Source organism: Pyrus communis, chromosome 5 (assembly GCF_041283825.1).
Source record: "Pyrus communis isolate YQ-2024b chromosome 5, ASM4128382v1, whole genome shotgun sequence".
Taxonomy (NCBI): domain Eukaryota; kingdom Viridiplantae; phylum Streptophyta; class Magnoliopsida; order Rosales; family Rosaceae; genus Pyrus; species Pyrus communis.
The window spans coordinates 2,384,456-2,401,448 of NC_142569.1; the positions used below are offsets into that span (position 1 = coordinate 2,384,456).

General features: G+C 39.1%; 1 protein-coding gene and 1 pseudogene across 1 annotated transcript; one reads left to right on the forward strand and one right to left on the reverse strand.

Annotated features, from left to right (window-relative positions):
- Window positions 1–1,181: 1,181 nt before the first annotated feature.
- Window positions 1,182–4,345, forward strand: LOC137725378 (putative polyol transporter 4). The gene is made up of 2 exons (XM_068464039.2): window positions 1,182–1,724; window positions 2,692–4,345. Exons 1-2 carry the CDS (start codon window positions 1,505–1,507, stop codon window positions 4,119–4,121), a joined length of 1,650 nt encoding a protein of 549 aa, XP_068320140.2. The 5' UTR covers window positions 1,182–1,504; the 3' UTR covers window positions 4,122–4,345.
- Window positions 4,346–9,318: 4,973 nt separating this feature from the next.
- On the reverse strand, window positions 9,319–11,039 carry LOC137723462 (uncharacterized protein At4g19900-like; annotated as a pseudogene).
- Between the last annotated feature and the right edge of the window lie 5,954 nt (window positions 11,040–16,993).

Sequence of the window (16,993 nt, forward strand, 5' to 3'; positions counted from 1 at the left end):
CCGGATAATGGGAATGATATTTATATATTCCAAGAAATTGGCACGTGAGAGGCTACTATAATTGGGCCTTTTATTTTATTAATTAGGCCCATATCAAAGTTTGTGAGTGCGTAGGTTTTAAAATGGGCTGGACCCCTAATCAAGTCCAATTAGGCGAGAGAATCTGTCAATAGGGAGAAATTTATTTTTTAAGTTTTCAACCAATTGTATTATTACATTTCTTTACTAAAGTGGGCCAGAGTTAACATAATAAATTAGGGTGTGGGGTAGGTTGTGTTTTTTGTGTCTGAATCTGCACCGATACATGTGGTCTGGTTGCCGAACTCTAAAATTTTCTTTTTCCATTCGATGTTGGTGGCCTTGCAATAGTGGTGCAACTAAATTGATGAAGGTTGCTTCAATTTTGTAGGGAATATATCGTCAATACGGGTCATGCGCAAACCAAGCGCACAACTCAAGTGCATATGAGCATTTATGTCGACTTGAGAGGCTACTATAACACAAGTGGCTATTTACCACAATGGTAAAAAAGTGTTGAGTTCTCGCATAACGGCGTGGGCAGACTACTATAACAATTGAGTGTTAAATTTCAGGCCCATACGATAGTTTGTGTAAGCTTGAGCCCAAAGTATAAGAGAACTAGGCTCAGTTACAAAGCGACATCCAACGCGTGTCCCCACTTTGCTGGCCAGCACAACATCCTCACCAGAATATGATGTAGAAAATGGACCTAATTCAATCTTTTAATATTTATAGTCAATGTAATTTTTTATGGAATAGTATCCTTTCAGAATGCTCATACTTTTCCAATGCAGAAATAGTGAACGACAATGAATTTACACTTTGTTAGATTTCTGAAAGGATAGAATCCGAAGAAGATTATCTTCCAATAAAAGAAGTTTTTAACATTAATGCGGGACGAAGTTAAGATTTTTTTTGCCGGTGGGCTATAATAAGCCTTCTTAGCTCAAGTTTACCCTCAAAAGGTAAAAAAATTAAGAAATCCTTTATTTTGCTTAAGAAAAAAAGAAAAGACGTAAACGGCATAAAGAAAAAAAATTATTTAAAAAAAATTATCTACTTAAATTATATAACGTGACAATTAAAAAAAAAATTCAATCATCAATCGTCATATCATATATTACACAAAATATAATCTAAAAACTATTATTTCTTATTTCGTAAAAGAAAAAAAAAAAAAACGCGTCGGGCCTCAACCTTATTTCTCACCACTTTCTCTGTTGTCTTTCGTAACCCCCCTCCTCTCCTCTGCTTCTCAGTTTTTTGTCCAAGTCAAAAATAAAAAAGAACAAAACCAAAAGTCCCTCTTCCTCTGTTCCAGATCTGAGACAAAACCCACAAAAATTCTTTTGTTTTTGTCCAATAACTGAGTTCGATCGGATTAAGAACTCGAAAAAACAGCTGCCCACGTAAAAAAGTCCCTTCCTTTCTCTTCCTCCTCGCCAGAACGGAGGAGAGAGAGAGAGAGAGTTAGAGAGAGAGGATGATGGGGTTGCTGGGTGGGCAGCAAAACGGAAATGCAGCTGAGAATGGGATTGCTGGGTCCGAATTTCAACTCGGGGGGAGCAAGACCAAGTACCAGAGAATGGAGTCCGAGGTCGGAGAGACAGCGGAAGATGCTCCATTGACCGACAAAAATACCAGGAGATATGTCTTGGCCTGCGCAATCTTTGCCTCCCTCAATTCCGTGCTTCTTGGATACGGTTTGTATTTCTTTCTCTTTCCTTGATCTATGTTTTTCTCGCTTGATCTGCCCGACCATTTTGCTTTTTGTGCATTTTTCTAATTTTATTTTGTTTTTTTATTTTATATTTAATATGTTTTTGTAATTCTGTTTGATCTGCTTATCGGGATTTAATGGTTGTAAATATACATGTAATTTATTTATTTATTTAATAATTGAAATAAACAAGACAACTATATTTTGATGGAGGGCAGAGACAGTGCAACTTGGTGTTTTTTAGTGCATTTTTTTGCAAGTGGTATGGAATTGTTAAGGATGTTTTTCCGACTTAATTGTTAAAAAATATTCATCTGGTTGTCTTGTGGGATACAATGTTACAATCCAAGCGAATAAATGTATCCAATTTTGAGTTAAGTTTCAGAATTTTACTAGTGGGAAGTTTAATGTGTCATATTTAGTGCTTAAAATATCCACAAAATTGTCGATCTTTCCATTGAAATATCCGAAAAATCAAGGTTCGGTATGAAAAGGGGGTGAAATGCAAACTTCAAACTATATCGGCGAGATATAGGAAAATCAATTAATAGCGGTGACATTTACTGATTCACTACAGAAATGAGTTGACCTATATATCGATATTTTAAACACTGGTCATATTGCAATTGCAATATCCTTTTACAATTCTTTGAGCACTTGAAAATGGTGTAACGAAGTAAAGAATCTTGTTTGACTCTTACATTATATGGCTTTTCGGAAAGGGTATAGATTTTCGTACTCCTGTTTTCTACTACTCTGCAGCTCTTCCCTTCGAAAAATGCAGTAACATTTTGTGTTTTTATTTTTTCCCTTGGCTTGGTTCGTTGTGATTTTGGTCTTTTGTAAGAGGAAACTTTAAATCCTTCTTCATTTATAACCCTTTACTTAACTGGTAACTTTTATGCGGTACAACTACCTGGTTTATAATGTGTGTTTTTATCACAATGCAGATGTGGGTGTTATGAGTGGAGCAATTATATTCATCCAAGAGGATCTGAAACTCACCAACGTACAACTAGAACTTCTTGTTGGAATTTTGAGTATAGTCTCGCTATTGGGAAGCTTAGCCGGTGGAAAAACTTCTGATGTCATTGGTAGAAAGTGGACAATTGCATTGGCATCAATTGTCTTTCAGACTGGTGCTCTTATAATGGCCCTTGCTCCTAATTTCATAGTACTGATGATTGGTAGACTCTTTGCAGGGGTGGGGATAGGATTCGGGGTCATGATTGCACCTGTTTACATTGCTGAGATTTCTTCTGCAACAGCACGAGGATCTCTTACATCTCTTCCTGAGATTTTTGTAAATTTTGGGATCCTGCTTGGATATATATCAAATTATGTTTTTTCAGGACTTCCTGCACATATAAGCTGGAGGGTCATGCTTGGTGTGGGGCTCATACCTTCCATCTTTCTTGGATTTTCTCTTTTTGTGATCCCGGAGTCCCCTAGGTGGTTGGTGATGCAGAATAGGATGGAAGATGCAAGGATGGTATTGATAAAGACTAATGAGAGTGAAAAAGATGTTGCAGACAGATTGGCAGAAATACAGCAAGCCGCAGGGATGGCCAATGCTGAAAACTATGAAGCAAAAGCTATATGGCGCGAAATTGTTAGTCCTAATCCTGCAGTTCGACGAATGCTGATTACTGGTTGTGGAATCCAATGTTTCCAACAGATTACTGGTATTGATGCACTTGTGTATTATAGTCCTACGATTTTCAAAGATGCTGGGATTAAGGGCAACACTGAAGTTCTTGCTGCAACTGTTGTTGTCGGGTTTACCAAAACTGTGTTCATCTTGGTAGCTATCTTTCTGATTGACAGAGTGGGGAGAAAGCCTTTGCTTTACGTGGGCACTATAGGAATGACCGCTTGTTTATTTGTTCTGAGCGTCGCTCTAGCATTGCCAGGACAGGGGGAAGTGGGGATTGGAGTGGCAATATTAGCTGTTTGTGGGAATGTAGCTTTCTTCTCAGTAGGAATTGGCCCAATTTGTTGGGTATTGTCATCAGAAGTCTTCCCTCTAAAGCTTCGAGCTCAAGCATCTGCCCTTGGGGCCGTTGGTAGTAGGGTTAGTAGTGGTGTCATTACCATGTCATTCCTCTCCGTGTCTGGGGCAATAACAGTGGCAGGAACCTTCTTTATTTTTTCATTGATTTCAGCTCTCTCAGTTGCTTTTGTCCACACATGTGTTCCAGAAACAAAAGGAAAGACTTTGGAAGAAATTGAAATGCTTTTCCAAGACAAAGGAGAATGGCAAGGCGGTGGTGAGGTTGAAATGGGAGATGCAGAACGTCTGGTGGAGAACAAACTTCCAACAATAGAGCCTGTAACAAGTCTGGAGCCATATAGGCAGGTTGCACGCTACATAAATTAGTTTTAGTATACTTACGTTTCCTCGATTTGTATGAGTATTAAATGTACGTGATTGCACATATTACAGCAGAACCAAAAGAGAAATGTTTTGCCAGCCATCTTGTTCTTCGCTCACATGTACTTGAAACCTATTTAGAGCTTCCATGGACTTCACTTTGAAGGTTCATCGAGATCGAAATCAGATTGTATTGATTTAGTTGAACAATAAGGATTACATTTCCGGTCTTCTGCATCTATAACCATTATGCTCACTTATGATTTGAATAGAGGGTTAGTCAGGCTTTGTTCTACTCAATTTTCCTACAGCAGTTATCGTGTCTACTTCTGTTTATGGTTATCTTATTAAGCTTGTTCCCTTCTGTCTGTTTAATTCCTCAAAGGGCACTTTGACTTCTATTAAGGTTGTTACTAGCCTCTCCATGCACGCTCTCAAATCCCACATCACTGCAGACCAATCTCTGCCTTTCTTGCTCTCAAATCCCACATCACTCATGACCCTCACTATGTCTTGCCAAAAAACTGGTATACAATGCTTCTATTTGCGAATGGATTGGTGTCACATGCAATGCTCCTCGCAACAAAGTCCATGCCTTGAACCCTTCTTACATGGCGTTGGTAGGCACCATCCCTCCACACCTAAGGGAACCTCTCGTTCCCCGGACAGCTCCGTCTCCAAAACAACAGCTTTTGCGGCTCTCTGCCTATCAGATGGTTCGTTTGCAAAGATTGAAGTTCGTAACTTTTGCATAAAACCGATTAAGCAGGGAGATCCCATCATTTTTCGGGTCACTGCCAAGACTCGAGTACTTGCATTTGGGTGGCAATGAACTTACGGGTTCTATACCTGCAAGCCTCTTCAATGCATCCTCCTCGTCACCGCAAGAGCTTGTTCTTCCTGACAACGCGCTTTTGGGTTCAATGCCCTCTACCATTTTCAACATGTCCTCACTGCAGGCCATTGATCTCACTAACTGCAGCCTGTCTGATGAACTTCCAGGGAACATTTTTAGTCAGCTTCCTAATTTGTAAGCGATTTATTTGTCACTTGACCATTGTTCAGGCCAAGTCCCATCCAGTTTATTCAGTTGCTCCCAACTCCAACTGTTATCTCTATCCTATGGTAACTTCACCGGAAGCATAGCTGCCGGAATTTTGAATCTCGCCATGCTTACCGAGTTATATTAGGGCTATAACAGCTTAAGACTATACATTTTAAATACTCTAATCGATGTTGGTGGACATGTTGTCCCAACCAACTGGTCTAACTCAAGTGTTAAATTACGATGTACATAAATTATACAAAGAAGAAGATATTGCTTGATCTTAGATCAATCAGCTTCATTATCTCTTTGCTAATATTCTATTCACCTTGCGCAACAAGAGGATGAGGTGTTTTGTTGACTTCTACAAATTTAACACCAAGACAAAACTATTAAACACAATTAGCGACACAGAAAATCAATCGTGGTTCCATAAACTATTAAGAGATATCTTCATATATTTTAGTCTAATTATAGAACAGACGTCAGCACGGAGAATTTATAATCATCGTTTTATCCTTATATATTTTAGTTTAATTGAACTGTGAACACGTCTAATGTTTTGACTTGTGAAAGAAATGAAAATGCGGAGTACAAATTTCTTTATCTGCAGATGATACACCTAACTTTCAAAACAATATTAATCTGTTTGAATAAATTTTCCCCTTGCTTTGACTTGTTGAGGGAGGCATGTTTTCGATTTCAAAGCTTTAGTACTCGAATCCATGCCTAACGGGAAACTCGAGAAATGGTTGCCCTTGCACTCTCGCGACTATTTTTCTGATATGCTGCAGAGACTGAACATAAAGGTGGATGTTGCATTAGCGTTGGAGTATCTGCACCACGGTTATTCAATACTGATCGTTCATTGCGACATATGGTTGCGCATGTTTCTGATTTTGGTATTTCCAAACTCTTGGGGGAAGGGGAATCCATAACACGAGCCAAGACCCTCGCGACAATCGGGTATATGGGACCAGGTGATCATGTATTTTCCATTAGCTACATTATTAGTTCATATACAACTTTTTCTTTCTTGTTTGCATAATTTTTTTTTTCGCGTTATGAGCAGAAGGAATTGTATCTACATGAGGCGATGTTTATAGTTCTGGCATTCTGTTGATGGAAACATTTACAAGAAAGGAGCCTACTGATGCAACATTTGCAGCAGAAATGAGCTTGAAGAGTTGGATTATCGATGTTTTAAATGGTTCGATAATCGAAGCTGTGGACGGAGATCTGCTTGGACGAGAAGACAAAAACTATGCTGCCAAGGAGCAATGCTTGTATTCAATCTTCAGCTTATCCACAAAGTGTACCCCAGATTTGCCTGAGGATAGGATTGATATGAAAGATGTGGTGACAAGGTTCCAAATGACAAAAGAAACGTTTCTTGCAAATATCAGCACTTGACCTACTTGGAAGCTTTATATCTTGTGATACTTTAGAAGCATTTGAAAGGCATTGGAAATTGTAATTTGGTATAGTGCTGATGCTCCCGTTAGAAGATGCGAATATAAGACGAAAGTTAAGGACAAAAGAGGTAGAAAAAAACTAAAAACTTAGGAAGACTTTGAAAGAGATTGTACGAAAAGATACAAAATACTTAGACTTAGCGAAAGACTTGGCGTAAAACTGAGCGCAATGGCGTTTTAAGAGTCTTACAGGCTCACAGCTGACCCCACTTAATGGAATAAGACTTAGTTTTTGTTGTTATTGTTGTTGAAGTTTGTATTAAGTATTCTTGCTCTTTGATTGAATATTCCTCATCTCAGAAGCAGTCTCGAATAAACACTTTATCTATATTGTAAAATATGCATTTGATGGGTAGGAACGGAAAGGGATCTCTTCGGATTTCATTGCACCTAATCCACCTAATCCAGGATTCGGGCCGTTAAAATTTAATCCAACGGCTACAAACAAAGACCTCCTTTAAAAGTGATAATAACTGTAGCCGTTGGATCAAATTCTAACGATCTGGATTCCAAACTAGATAGATTAGATGAAAAGGGATCCGAAGAAGATCCCTTTCCGGTAAGAACACACTGAAAATGAAAGAAGACATGAAGGCCACATGTGGTGGAGACCAACAAGACAAGACAAGACAATCCAATAAAGGTTGTAGTTATGGATGTCTAAACATATATAACTTCTAGTATGGATATTTGCCCCTTAGTGGAAACTGGTCCCTAACTAATCCCTTCCTTCTGTAGCCAAGTAGATTCAAGAGTTACAATTTACTTAAAATCTAATTTACCGTTAAACGAAACTGTCTTTGTCCCAGTTTTAATATCTCTCCTTGTGTGATATGTGAGAGGTAATAAAATCGGAGTAAAGAAGTTTTTTTCGTACCTCAAATCATAAATGCACGTTATTAGCAATAGGAGTATGATTCTCTCTTCTTTTTTATTTGAAACTTTAAAAATTATCAGCAAACATGATTTAGAGATTCACAATTTCACACCCCCATGATACAGAGATTAATTGGAACTCATTAATGTTTGAGATCCGAGGTTAATATTATTACATTAGGAGTCGATACGTGACGCTATTTTTTTATACAAGTTTTTACACACGTTTTGTGGAGCCTATTTCTTAATATATTTTAATGATATGAACCGTTTATCTTTTAAAACATCATTCATATATCATTCTTGCTAAAAATTAGACAAATCCAAAACTATTAAGGTATTTATTTGTAGTAAATAACATGGACGAATATAGGTTTACAAACAAACCCAAAATCCTTAACTTAACAGTCATATGGTTTTAAATTTTGGTGATTCTTTGTAAACATGATCTTTGAGGGAAGACCTAAAAGATAAATGGTTTGGATCGTTAAAATACATTACGAAATTGACTCCACAAAAACATGTGTAAAAAAAATTATGTAAAAAAGTAGTGTCATAAATCTGTCATCTCTTACATTGGTTAGTTTTATTCATCATGTTCTAATATATATTTTCAGAATTCCTTCAGAAAAAAATATATATTTTATAATATCAAACAAAGAAACAAGAACTTGGAGTCAATAATTTGTTTTTTTTTTATTTTTTTTTATTTTTTTCTGATGTCAAATGGCAGATAAAGCATGATATGGCAGATATGCGGCATGTCTTGTGTGGCTTGTCGCTCTAAACAATTAGCAAGAAGTATGTGTTTAACCTAAATTAGATGCTTACTCCCATTTAGATAGATCACCAACATTGTTAGTGCTTAACCTCCTCAAACGCACATGCCAGACAATTACCCCTTAAACACATTTTCACATGGAAGATTAATCACTTAAACATATTTTAATTAAGTCAAACGAATGACAAGAACATAAACAATTGTAATAGGATGTGTTAAAATAGTGGTTACCTCAACTAGACGCCATGAATTACATAGAATTGATCTTGTTTTCGATGTTGAAGGGTGAAAATAGAAAATTTGTTTACAAATGATAATGGATGAGAATGAAACCCAACGCGTGATTTCAGATGCAATGATAAAAGCATATTGAAGGTTATTATTTTTATATCTAACTTAAGAAAAACATTGAATTAAACGTTTGATTATGTATCTTGTTACACCATCTAAAATGTTGTTAAATTGCCATTGACTTCCTTTATGTGCTTCCACTAACAAGTATAATTATTTAATTGAAATATAGGCCATATTAAATATATAAACGACCCTTCAATAATAAATAACATTCTAACATGCTCATTAATATTGAATAGTCATACATGTAATGTAATGAGATGTTCTAAAGGGGACTAGCGTCACGGCTAGCGTCACGGCATTTTATTTTTTCGAGTTGACATGTATTTAGATGCCTTAAGAGAGATTAGTTAGTGGTTTTGTCACGACATTCTACCCTTTTAGATGCAGAAAAAAATTCATAGAGGCATTTCAACTTTTTCGTGGCAATCATCATGTGATTCACTCACGTCAATAATCGAACACAAAACATACTGTGTGAAATACGAGACTGAAATTCTACGAGTCACTCCGTTCCGGTTAGGTACCTACATTGATTGGAAGCTTACACATCACCTTCACAATAATGTAACCAGAATGGACTTCAAAGATTATAATAAACATTTTCTTCCCATATACACGAAAAGAAAATAAAAAATTCAAACTTAACTGCACAGAGATATAGGATAAGTCTTTCGATCATAACCAATGATAAATATTTCTCTTATTCCTTCTGTCATCACTCGAAATCCGAATGAACTGAGATGGTAAATTTGAAACATATTCTACGTACAAGTGTGACAATGAACAAATTATCAACCTTATACCACACTGACAAAGCTTGATGCTGAAGAGTTCAAAAACACCGAAAATTCGACATTATATGATCCATAATGCTGCCCTTCTCAACCTTCAGCCGCCGGCTCTGGCTGTTCCACAAATGAACTCCAAAGCTCTGAGTACACAAATTCCTCAACTTCTCCAGCCGCCACTTCGAGTGAACCTCGTCTGTTGGAGCTCGAAAAAGGCTCCGAATTCGACTCCAGTTCACCGGATAGAACGCCGAGGGCGTCAAGACTGTGAAATTAGAACCCGGGTTTTGCTGATTTCCGATCACTCTTGAGACCACCCTCGAGACCAAGTAAGGGCCGTTGTGTCCCCACTTGTTGCCATCGAATGTGAGGGCGAATTCTTGGATGAACTTGAAGAGCAATGTGTGGTTCTTGTCGAAAACCAACACTGCGTTGTTTAGTCTACTCCATTTCTTCGTCCGGGGATCGATTGTCTGAGCTCCAATCACGTTCCTGAGCTTCGACAAGCTCTTTAAAACTACGAAATCCGTGTCTAAGTAAATCCCACCAAACTTGTACAGCAATGCAAGCCTGAGGAGATTGGATAGATTCTGGCCTAGAGGAACTCCACCCGGATTCACATTCCCTTTCCGGAGCTCGAAATACCAAGATTCTGCAGGTGTGTCCCTGAACAAGTACTCGAAATCGGGAGAGATTGCAATTGCTCTAAAACCCAAATCTTGTAATGGCCTCAGCATTCGGATTCCCTTGTCGGAATCCAATGATTTCGACACGATGGCCAGGCAGGCATTCGGATGGGACTTGAACAAGCTCTCCACGGAAAGCAATTCCCTGCTTCCGAAGGACTTGGAGGAAATCCAAGTCATAAAGACTCTGACATTACAGGGAGAGGTGGAGTTTCCGGCGAAGAATGATCGAATTCGTGTCGAAAACAGAGGGGGTTTTGGCTCGGAAGGAACGGATTTGAGCTTCCGCTTATGCTTTTTCAGACGCCGCCGCCTGTGTGTCGAGAACGTCGACATGGTTACCGTCGGATTCCTCTGGTTTTGCAGAGCAGATAAGTGGGGGTTCAAGAACATTGGCGCGTTTTCTTCTTTCACAACGTACATTACAGGCGAAGAAGAAGAAAGCTTTGAGCTTGAGGTGGAAGAAGAAGAAGACGAAAAATGGGGAGGAACCCATTTGGGAACGGGGTCTCCGGCGAGTTTTTCAGGAGGGAAAATGGCGCGCTCCGGCGGGGAATCGGGGAGGAAAGGGAGGTGGAAGCAGAAGGTGTAGAAGCCATTGTAGGCTAAGAGGAGGAGGAGGAGGAGAGCGAGAAGGGAAGTGGGGAGGCAGAGAAGAAGAGAGAGAATCTGTCTCTTTAACTCTTGGATATGGTGGATGAGTACATGGAGTGGATTGGAAAGTTTGGAGCTTTCACAATCAAACATGGTTTTTGTGAATTTTGGTTGGTGGGTTTTGAGTTTCGGGTTTAATGGAGTAGAGAGAGACAGAGACAGAGAGAGAGTGAGGAGAGAAAGGGGGGCAGGTGAGAGTTGTGTCAACAGAGAGAGAGAAGAACATGTACACAGAGAGAGAGAAGAAATGTATTTTCTATTTCTTTCAGATACTTTCTAACCCACATTACATTGTGTATATATCTAACTATATTGCTTAGGTATTAAGCTAACATAAGACTCTTAAGATATTGACACTTGTCACAATCTTACATCACAGAATCTTAACCAACTTAACTAACAGTACATATATAGTTAACATCCTCCCTCAATCTCAGATGGGGGCTTGCCAAGGCGGAGATTGTAGCAGTGTGTTTGATATAAAGGAGTAGACAATCCCTTCGTAAGAATATCAGCAAACTGTTCAGTGGAGGAAACAAAATGAACTTGCAGAAGCTGTTTGGCTACCCGTTCTCGGACAAAGTGAACATCGACCTCAATATGTTTGGTCCGCTGATGCATTACAGGATTGTAAGCAAGAGATATCGCAGAAAGATTGTCACAATAGAGGGTTGTTGGAGACGAAGAATCAACTTTGAGGAAGTGAAGAATCTGTTTAATCCAATCAATTTCTGCAGAAGTACTGGAGAGTGCTCGATATTCAGCTTCAGTGGAGGAACGAGAAACAGTATTTTGTTTCTTAGACGACCAGGAAATGGGATTTGATCCGAGAAACACAACTAGACCAGTAGTAGATCGCCTGTCATTAGGGTCCCCAGCCCAATCAGCATCACTAAATGCACGAAGTGTCAAGTCTCCTGTGGTAAACTGAATACCAAGATCTGCAGTACCTTTTAAATATCTCAGAATTCGCTTCACAGCAGCAAAATGTGAGTCCATAGGGCAGTGCATGAATTGACAAACCTGATGAACCGAGAAAGAGATATCTGGCCTGGTGAAAGTGAGGTATTGGAGTGCACCCACAATGCTACGATAGAGAGAAGGATTATTGAAAGGATGTCCATCATCTTTCAATAACCTGTTGTAAGGTAAGCAAGGAGTGGAGCATGGTTTAGAATGAACCATGTCAGCTTTAGCCAGCAAATCTGACACATATTTAGACTGAGACAGAAACATTCCACAAGCAGTCTGTTTAATTTGAATCCCAAGGAAGTAGTGAAGAGGGCCAAGATCTTTAATATCAAATTCCTTGGTCAAAGCATGAATGACGGCATCAAAAAAAAACAGTGTCACTGCCTGTGAGGATAATATCGTCAACATAAAGAAGAAGAATAACCACAGAATGTCCATCATGCTTGACAAACAGAGACGGATCAGAATAGGTGGAAAGAAATCCCAAAGAAGGAAGAAAAGCAGTGAATCTCTCATTCCATGCTCTCGGGGCCTGTTTCAAGCCATACAAAGACTTATGCAATCGACAGACATGGGTGGGATTGTAGGGGTCACTGAATCCTGGTGGTTGAGACATATACACCTCCTCATTAAGAATGCCATGAAGAAAGGCATTCTTCACATCGAGTTGACGCAAAGACCATCCAAAGTGCGCTGCCAGGGCTAAGACCAACCGCACAGTTGTAGGCTTGACAACAGGGCTAAATGTTTCGCCATAGTCAATACCTTCTTCTTGGTTGAAACCTTTAGCAACAAGCCTTGCTTTGTACCGAGAAATTGAGCCATCCGCATGTTTCTTAATCTTGAAGACCCACTTGCACCCTACCAGATTCTTGTTATGAGGTAATGGAACCAAAGACCAAGTATGTTGTGTTTGAAGAGCAGCCAATTCTTCATTCATAGCAGATAACCATACAGGGGACTTGAGAGCAGACTTGTAGGTGGCAGGTTCTATGTGAGATAGATCAGCAGATGGAGCATCATGAACTACAGAAAGAAAGGCCTTCTTCTTCGAAATACCACTTTTTGCCCGTGTCTGCATAGAATGAGTGTTCATAGGGGGAATAGGGAGAAGAGGTTGCAATCTGTCAGGTTGAAATTCAGATTGAATAGCAACACCAGTAGCATGAGAAATCTCAGTATGAGATGCAGTGACCATCTCAGGTTGAACCTCAGGAGCCACAGGGAAGTAAGAAGAGACTTGTTGTCCTGGGGATGCAGCAATGGATTGTAAGGAATGCAAAGAACCACTGGAAGATGGGGATGACATGTTCTCAGGCATAGGTGGTGAGCTAGAGGGTGGGCTAGATGTGGGAAGAGACACAATATGACTATCACCATTAACAAATATAAATGGAGATGAGTGCACAGATGTATATGGGGATTTAATGGATGCAGGACAGGGAACAGACAAGGTGGGATAAGGAAAGTCGGACTCATCAAAAATAACATGTCTGGAAATATAAAACCTGGTATGGACAAGATCATAACAAATGAACCCTTTGTAGTTGGAAGCATATCCGAGAAAAATGCATTTGATGGTCTTGGGTTGTAACTTTGTACTAATATATGGTTTGAGTAAAGGAAAGACTGAACAACCAAATATTCGAAGGTGATTAACATCAGGAATCTCATGAAACAACAATTCAAAAGGAGATTTGTGATAAAGAGTGGTGGAGGGCATGCGATTTATAAGGTAGACAGCAGTTTGGACTGCAAAAGACCAGAAAGATGAAGGTAAAGAAGCTGTTTGCAAAAGTGTTATAGCTGTTTCAATGATATGCCTGTGCTTCCTTTCAGCTAACCCATTTTGCTCGGGTGTGTAAGGGCAGGACAGTTGATGTTTGATGCCTTTGTCCAACAGAAAATTTCGAAAGGACTTACTAAGATATTCCCCTCCACCATCACTCTGTAATGATTTAATAGATGTGGAGAAATGATTAAACACAAAATTGAAAAAACCAACAAAAGTGGAGAACACATCACTTTTATTAAGAAGGGGAAACAACCAACAATGTCTAGTGCATTCATCAATGAATGTCACATAGTACCTAAAACCATCTATGGAAGGACAAGGAGAAGGACCCCATACATCACTGTGAATGACTTCAAAGGGGTGCAAAGACTTTGACACAGACTTAACAAAGGGCAATTTACAGAATTTGCCTTCCAGACAAGTATGACACATCACAGACACTGAATCAGGTATAACAGACAGATTACACTTCTTCAACATTAACGAGATCACAGAATTAGACGGGTGACCTAATCGACTATGCCAGAGACTAGAAGGTACTTGACAGCCAAGATAGGCAGCTTGAGGTTGAGAAGAAACAGGGCGAACGCGTGCTGGAAGTGGTATGGGATACAATCCATTACTGCATTTGCCTTGAAAGAGAATCCTCCCTGTGACTTTGTCCTGGATCCAAAAACAGGAAGCATCATATATTAGCCTACAATGATTATCCAGGCACAGTTTATGCACAGATAAAAGGTTCTGAGATATGCCAGGAACACAAAGAACAGACTTAAGTTGTAAAGGTTTTAAGAAAGTAGGAAGAGTGGAGGAACCAATATGAGATATGGATAAACCTGCCCCACTCGCAGTCTGAATCGTTTCTTGAGCAGGGTATGAAGATGCCAAGGTCAGATTACTTAAATCAGCTGTCATATGGGAAGATGCTCCAGAGTCAGTGAGCCAAGTCTGTTGAAGAGAATCACTGGACTGATGATGTTGCGATGGAGAAACATGCATTGCAGTCGGAACTGAAGGAGAGGAATTAGAGTTCCTGAAATGACAGAATTTTGCAATGTGATTCTTCTTCCCACAAATTTGACAACCCTCAGAAACAGTACTATCAACATTCCTAAATCTGCAAGTAGGAGCGAGATGTCCAAACTTGCCACAAATTTGACAGGAAGTGCTCGAAAAATCCTGTTGCGGTGGTGGAGAAGCACCAAGAATACCAGGAGCAGAATTCACATTATACTGGCCATAAGTGGTCTTGGAACTCCCAAAACGAGAATGAGGATGATACTGAAATTTCCCTTTGTATTTGTTCTTACTATAGGATGGCTTAAACCCAGAAGGAACAGACGAATATAACGTAGACTGAGAAGAACCACCATAAGACACATTACGCGAATGATCCTCAGCTTTGGAACTAGTGCCATTATTTCGAGCAACCATAGCAGACAAGAAAGGTGTAATCGGAATGTTCTCAACCATGGCTTCCTCAGCAAGTAACTGAGACCGGAGATCTTTCATGGAGATAACATTCTCACGACCTCGAACAATTGATCTCAAAGTATTATATTCAGAGGAGAGACCATTCAAAGTCAAAATCACAATGTCATCATCATCAAACTGAACCCCAGCAGCAAACAGATAATCACGAGCTTCTTTAATACGTTGCAAATAGATCGAAACCGAATCAGTACCTTTCTTGATGTTTTGTAATTCAGATTTCATCTGAAAGATCGTAGCTCGAGTGACAATGGAAAATTGGTCTTTAAGACGCTGCCATAAGTCACGAGCACTGGAACTACCAATTGCACAAGAGACTGCTGAAGGAGATAGAGTAGCTGTAAGTAATTGCATCAATGCCCGATCGTGCATTTTCCAGATCTTGAAGGCATCACTTGCAGTCGAAGAGGAAACATCACTTGAAGGAGGAAATGAACCTTCAGAAACAGGCACAGTAAATTGAGCAGGACAGGGATGAGAGCCATCCACAAAACCCATAAGGCCATGGCCTTCAAGCAACAATTCAATCTGAAAATTCCAAGTGAGATAATTGGAATCATCGAGTTTGACAGTCACAGAAGAAGAAATCGTGGAGATAAGAGAGGTGATAGGAGATTGAAGAATCTGCAGTTGAGTCGAAGTCACCATCGCAGACGAAGAAGAAAGAAACCCAGATGAAAAATTTCTCAGGGGAATTCGAACAAACACTTGGTGTGCAAAGAAAAAGATGCACCCAGCCGGAGACACAGAGAAGAACCAAGATCCCGAAAAGAAGAGAACCCAGATCGGTGATGCAGAATGGTGAGCGGAAGCAGAAGAACAAGATCGGAAAACCGTCAAGCCGAAGCTTTTCAGGCGAAAGATACCATGTCAACAGAGAGAGAGAAGAACATGTACACAGAGAGAGAGAAGAAATGTATTTTCTATTTCTTTCAGATACTTTCTAACCCACATTACATTGTGTATATATCTAACTATATTGCTTAGGTATTAAGCTAACATAAGACTCTTAAGATATTGACACTTGTCACAATCTTACATCACAGAATCTTAACCAACTTAACTAACAGTACATATATAGTTAACAAGTTGCACAGGAAGTTGGAGAGGAGTTTAATGGCGGAGGGCGGCAAAAGATTGCAAGTGAAATCTGAAATGCTTTGGGCATTGGGAACCAAAAATATATACCTGTTAGTGGAGCTGTGGAAGCTCCCACCACTTTCTCTCTCTAGAGTCAGAGGTGAGAGAGAGGAGAGAGAGGAAGTAAAGTCTTGAGCTTGGCTCGTCCGCTGCACTTGGCTCGCTTTTACCGCGCAATATCCCATGGTTTTATTTGTTAATTTTTTTATTTAATTATTTTTTCAATTATTAATTTTTAGTCAATGACAAAAAAAATATTATAAATTTTTATATCCTTAAATGGGAAATAATCGTTAATTATTAAGGTTATGGGGATAAGTTTGAGATTTGACAAAAATTAGCTACTCTAGCAAAAAAAAAAAAAAAAAAGTTTATTTTTGATGTAGAACAAATGACTGAATAGATTGAAAACGAAATTGAACGAAGGAAGACAAAAAGATGCAGTAGTAATCTACAAATTTTTGGTGTTTGAGCTTTGTTTTGTAAGTCATGATACTTTTTTCAAAAATACGCAGAGTTTCAATTCAAATTATTATTTTTTTGGTGACATATGATGAAACCTTTTAATTTAGGTCGAATTAATGTGTTCTTTTTCCCAAAGACGCTTGAACCTTCCGAAAGACGCTCCCAATGTAATGCATCAATTCATAATTAATCAATCGAAGACATACGTTTGTAACCCTCTAGGCCTCTACGCTTCTGCTGAGGAAAGCTAAAGTTTAAACGGTTTATTGAGTAATCTAATTGTGCCTTCGTCAGGAAGCCAATGGAGTTGAACATTTTGGCACGGTGACTTTGTCCGAAGTTCCCCTTTGACA

What these genes read in the sequence shown, in the direction of transcription:
- LOC137725378 (XM_068464039.2), top strand. Translation starts at nt 1,505, where the DNA reads ATGATGGGGTTGCTGGGTGGGCAGCAAAACGGAAATGCAGCTGAGAAT. An exon ending in TTCCGTGCTTCTTGGATACG is followed by an intron (nt 1,725 to 2,691) that starts GTTTGTATTTCT and finishes ATCACAATGCAG; the next exon opens with ATGTGGGTGTTATGAGTGGA.